The 4,346-nt window shown below is 35.5% G+C and overlaps 1 protein-coding gene across 3 annotated transcripts in view; it reads right to left on the bottom strand.

Annotated features, from left to right (window-relative positions):
- Positions 1 to 1,234: 1,234 nt before the first annotated feature.
- The window catches only part of LOC107743151 (oxysterol-binding protein-related protein 3-like), a 75,170-nt gene continuing 72,058 nt past the window's right edge, over positions 1,235 to 4,346 (bottom strand). For all 3 annotated transcript variants that reach the window (XM_016556277.1, XM_016556276.1, XM_016556274.1), the window contains 3 exons: positions 1,596 to 1,733; positions 1,446 to 1,509; positions 1,235 to 1,344 (listed from right to left, as the gene is read on the bottom strand). In XM_016556277.1, coding sequence (XP_016411763.1) covers positions 1,262 to 1,344; positions 1,446 to 1,509; positions 1,596 to 1,733 — 285 coding nt within the window. In that variant the 3' untranslated portion in view covers positions 1,235 to 1,261. The remainder of the gene's footprint in view (positions 1,345 to 1,445; positions 1,510 to 1,595; positions 1,734 to 4,346) is intronic.

A 4,346-nucleotide genomic window follows, 5' to 3' on the forward strand; every position in this document is an offset into this window, starting at 1 on the left:
ACGCAAGCTTCAGACGAAGAAGTGAATGACATGTTCTCCCTGCGCCTATTTATACTATAGTCGCACCGGTAGTGACGTCATGGCTGTCGCCGGCCAACGAGTTGGTGTTTTTTCAATGTATGCTTCAGACACGGGTCACGACGAGGCGTTCCCCATAGCGACCCCTAGAGGACGCTGTGTCTCGTTCCCTACTCAGGGAACCATGGTTACATAAGTAACCTGAGACGTTTTCGCTGACATATGTATTTTATATATGATATAATATAAACTAATTATGTGAAATGAGACATATCCAACATTTCTTAAACAGTTAATTGAACCGTTGTGTCACAATAATCAATTTGTAGTAAATATGTATTTATGAACAAACAGCCACAAATTACTGTTACTGAGTTCTTTTTAACTGTATTATAAGCATGTAGTGCTAATATGTGGAATACATTTAAATGAACTAATTTGATATAGATGAGCAGTGATTTGTCACAGCATGTTACTCGCTTGCAATATAAACATGGTGTAACTGTCGAACACTAAAAAACTCGAAACATGAGGAGACTTGCATTCTCTGATACACTCATATGATCCAAAAAGACACTACAGTTGCACTGTAAAAAAATGTAACCCCCACAATGTTTGTCAATTTACTTTCTGCATCCTGTGCATAAACATCAATATTTAAACACACACACACACACACACACACACACACAGGTAACCAGACATGCACTGTACAGACAACATATTAGAATTCAAATACATTTTAATAAATATTTATAATATTTATGTAATTATTTAATTATTTAATATTTAATGAATCAAGTTAATGTGTAAAGGCTTTTTGTAAAAGTTTTTTTCCTCATTTAAAAAAAGGAGTTCTCAAATGTTCTAATTATTTTGGATGATTCATTCTTTTACAATAGCAATTTATGTCATGTTGTTATAATTTTGTTTAAAGCACTGAATGATTTATTGCGTGTCACTTTCTTTTTTTGTAGGGTTTTTAGAAAGCGCAGTCAATAGTAATGCAACTCATTTGTAACAATCTGACCATTTTAGAAAAGTTATCTGCAGAGTTGTATAATTAATGTTTGTGTAAATTAATTTGCCATCTGGCTGTAAAATTCCACTGCAGTAGTTATATTCTGCAGTAAGAACATTAAACCTTAGAGCTTGAGATGCTTTAACACCTGAGACATGGCTTGAGCCAAAAAGAGCAGACCGGCCTGTGTGTGAATTGAACAAACAGACAAAAATGAAGAACTCACCCAGGGAGAACCACGTGAGTAGTTCCTACAGGTACAATCTCCATGGACTTTCCCCAAAACTTATTCCTCCACCTCACGTCTAAAATCAGTCACGCATAACACACTCAGCTTCATATCTACAGACAACATTAGCTTATTTGTATTGACACAATCAGCCTGGTATTATTAGTGTGCTGTTACCTTGCCAAAAGATGAAGTTTTTAGATTCGGCATGACATGCAGTAATGGGGGGGTGATGGCTGACCTGGAGGATGAAAGCAGAGCAGCTGTGAGAGCCGTACACGCATTCACAAACCTGCTCACAATTACAGCTAACAGAGAGCATCCTACCTGCTCCGCCACAAAACCAAAGCCTTTGTCTGGACGATCACACTCGTAGGTCTCACCCAACACTGGATTAAAGGGTTTTCCTCCAGCTCTGTAGTAACTTGAAGCATAGCTGGACACAGCAAATGTAGCGATGTACACCTACAAACAGAACACAGCACATTTAGTTAGTTATGTATGTTGTCCATTTCATGATACTCTTTATTAAAGGGATAGTTAGTTCACCAAAAAATGAAAACCTGCTGAAAATTTGTCACCCTCAGGCCATTCAAGACGTACAGTAAAAAAATAGTTTCTACATCAGAACAGATTGGGGGAAATTTAGCACTAATGGATCCTCTGCAGTGAATGGGTGCCGTCAGAACGAGAGATCAAACAGCTGATAAAAACATCACAATAATCTACAAGTAATCCACAGTCCAGTCCATCAACTAACATCTTGTAAAGTGAAAAGCTGTATGGTTGTAAGAGAAACATCCATCGAGGCTTTTTAACTTGAAAACGTCACTTCTGGCCAAAATACGAGTCCAGAATGCATAATGAAGCTTCCTCCAGTAAAAATGTCCATGCCCTGTTGTCCTGTCACATTAAAAAAAATCAACCAATGTATTTGTTTAGGACTGTTTTGGACTGGTTTCACTTGTAAACAATGCTTGATCCCTGCATATTTCTTTCCAGATTCAGATGAGATGACTGGAAATAAACAATATTATGCCTAGAGGACTTGTATTTTAGCCGGAAGCAACAGTTTGAAGTTAAAAATGTGTTAACAATGAATTTGTTTATTACAAACACACAGCTTTTCGCTTTACAAGACGTTAATTGGTGGACTGGAGTCGTGTGGATTACTTGTGGATTACTTGTGGATTGTTTTGATGTTTTTATCAGCTGTTTGGACTCTCATTCTGACGGCACCCATTCACTGCAGAGGATCCACTGGTGAGCGATTGATGTAATGCTAAATTTCTCCAAATCTGTTCTGATGAAGAAACAAACTAGTTCACACTTTAAACTGCCTGAGGGTGAGTACATGTTCAACTTAATTTTTGGGTAAACTATTCTTTTAAGAACTTATTGAAATGACATTGTTTCTTATCTGTCTGGCAGGTAAAATTTAATTCACAACCTATTTTATTTTCAGAATCTGGCGTGAAACAAAACATATAGTCTGGACTTGTTTTTCATCTATTGGGAACTGATTGGAATAGGTAAAGTCAGTGTTTTAGCCTTTAATGTGACTTTGCATTTGTTTGTGGAGGACGAGTCCTCTTCTGGAACACCCCCAGAACCCAGGAGACTTTTTGACAGGCATATTTAAAAAAAAAAAAATAATAATAATTTAAAAATATCACAATGGTAACACTACTTTTCCAAACCTGTCATTATGGGCTATTATTGCTGTAACCGTTGTTATATTAATTTTAACTGCCAATAAATTACTGTGATAACCAAGGAGCTCTAGTACACCTCATTTTTTTATTCAGTACCAGAAATATTTTCTTTAGCCAATCAACTGAGGGAAAATGTGGCCTATCTGACATCAGCTAAGATTGAGTCATTTCAGAGGAGGAGAAATGTATTTACTTTTATATAAGACAATTTATTCTATGAAATTACAGACTAAGACCAAGAATGTGCATTAAGTAAACAGATCAGTTATCATGTTGACTTGAAATTCCAGCTCTTTGTCTCTTGTGATTAAGCCACTAAGCTACTGACCTACACATTAGTTAGCCATGCAAATTCGAAAGCTGAAGCTATTATTTAAACTGAGAGAGAAGATTGCTTTTTTCCTCAAGAGACTAAGAACAATGATGGGTACTCAGAGTGTCACTGGATACAGTAGAGTGCAGCTGACTAAAGCACATTTCCAAGCAGGGAGAATGATTTCTGAACAATAATCATGCTCTCATGAGTAACAGTGGATCCCATGATGATGAGCCTGGATCAGACAGGCTTTCAAAAGAATCACTCTACTCCTAGACAATCACATCAGGCTAATCAAATCTAATGCAATGTGACATCACAAGTCAGACTATGGATGTGTGTGTGTTTGTGAATTTTACAATATTAATAACAAACAATATAATATACAATGTAATGATAATATACCATTAATATAAAATTACTGTATTATGGTATATTATTGTAACATAATGATTGTTATAAAATGCAAACTTGAAGTCAGACTATGAATGTGTGAATATTACAATATTAACAGTAAACAATATTTCCAGTACTCAAATTATAAGCGTAAAAATAAAACACATTGTTTTGATATAATATAGTATTATAATATTTTGTTATATATAATTTTATATTTCTTTAATATTATATTAGTGTAACATACGATTTCCGCAATGTGGAAAATGCAGACGGAATCCGGTCTTAAAAACGGAATTTACAGTTTAAGGCGGAATGTCATGGAATTTGCCAAATTTTGGATGGATACATCAAAAGTATCATGATCTGACTCCCCACATGATTGTAAAGTGCTTTGGGTGTACAAAAATACACAATAAAAGCACTATATAAATGCATCATTCATTCAAAAGTAGGTCAGCACACTTAAATCAAAATGCGATTTGGACTAATACCTGCGAATATTAAAGGGGTCATATGATGCGATTTCAAGTTTTCCTTTCTCTTTGGAGTGTTACAAGCTGATTGTGCATAGATAAGATCCCTGAAGTTGCAAAGACTAAAGTCTCAAATCCAAAGAGATATTCTTTATCAAAGTTAAGACTCTGCCAC

This window comes from Sinocyclocheilus rhinocerous, unplaced genomic scaffold (genome assembly GCF_001515625.1).
Source record: "Sinocyclocheilus rhinocerous isolate Xijiao unplaced genomic scaffold, SAMN03320098_v1.1 scaffold946, whole genome shotgun sequence".
NCBI classification, from domain to species: Eukaryota; Metazoa; Chordata; class Actinopteri; order Cypriniformes; family Cyprinidae; genus Sinocyclocheilus; species Sinocyclocheilus rhinocerous.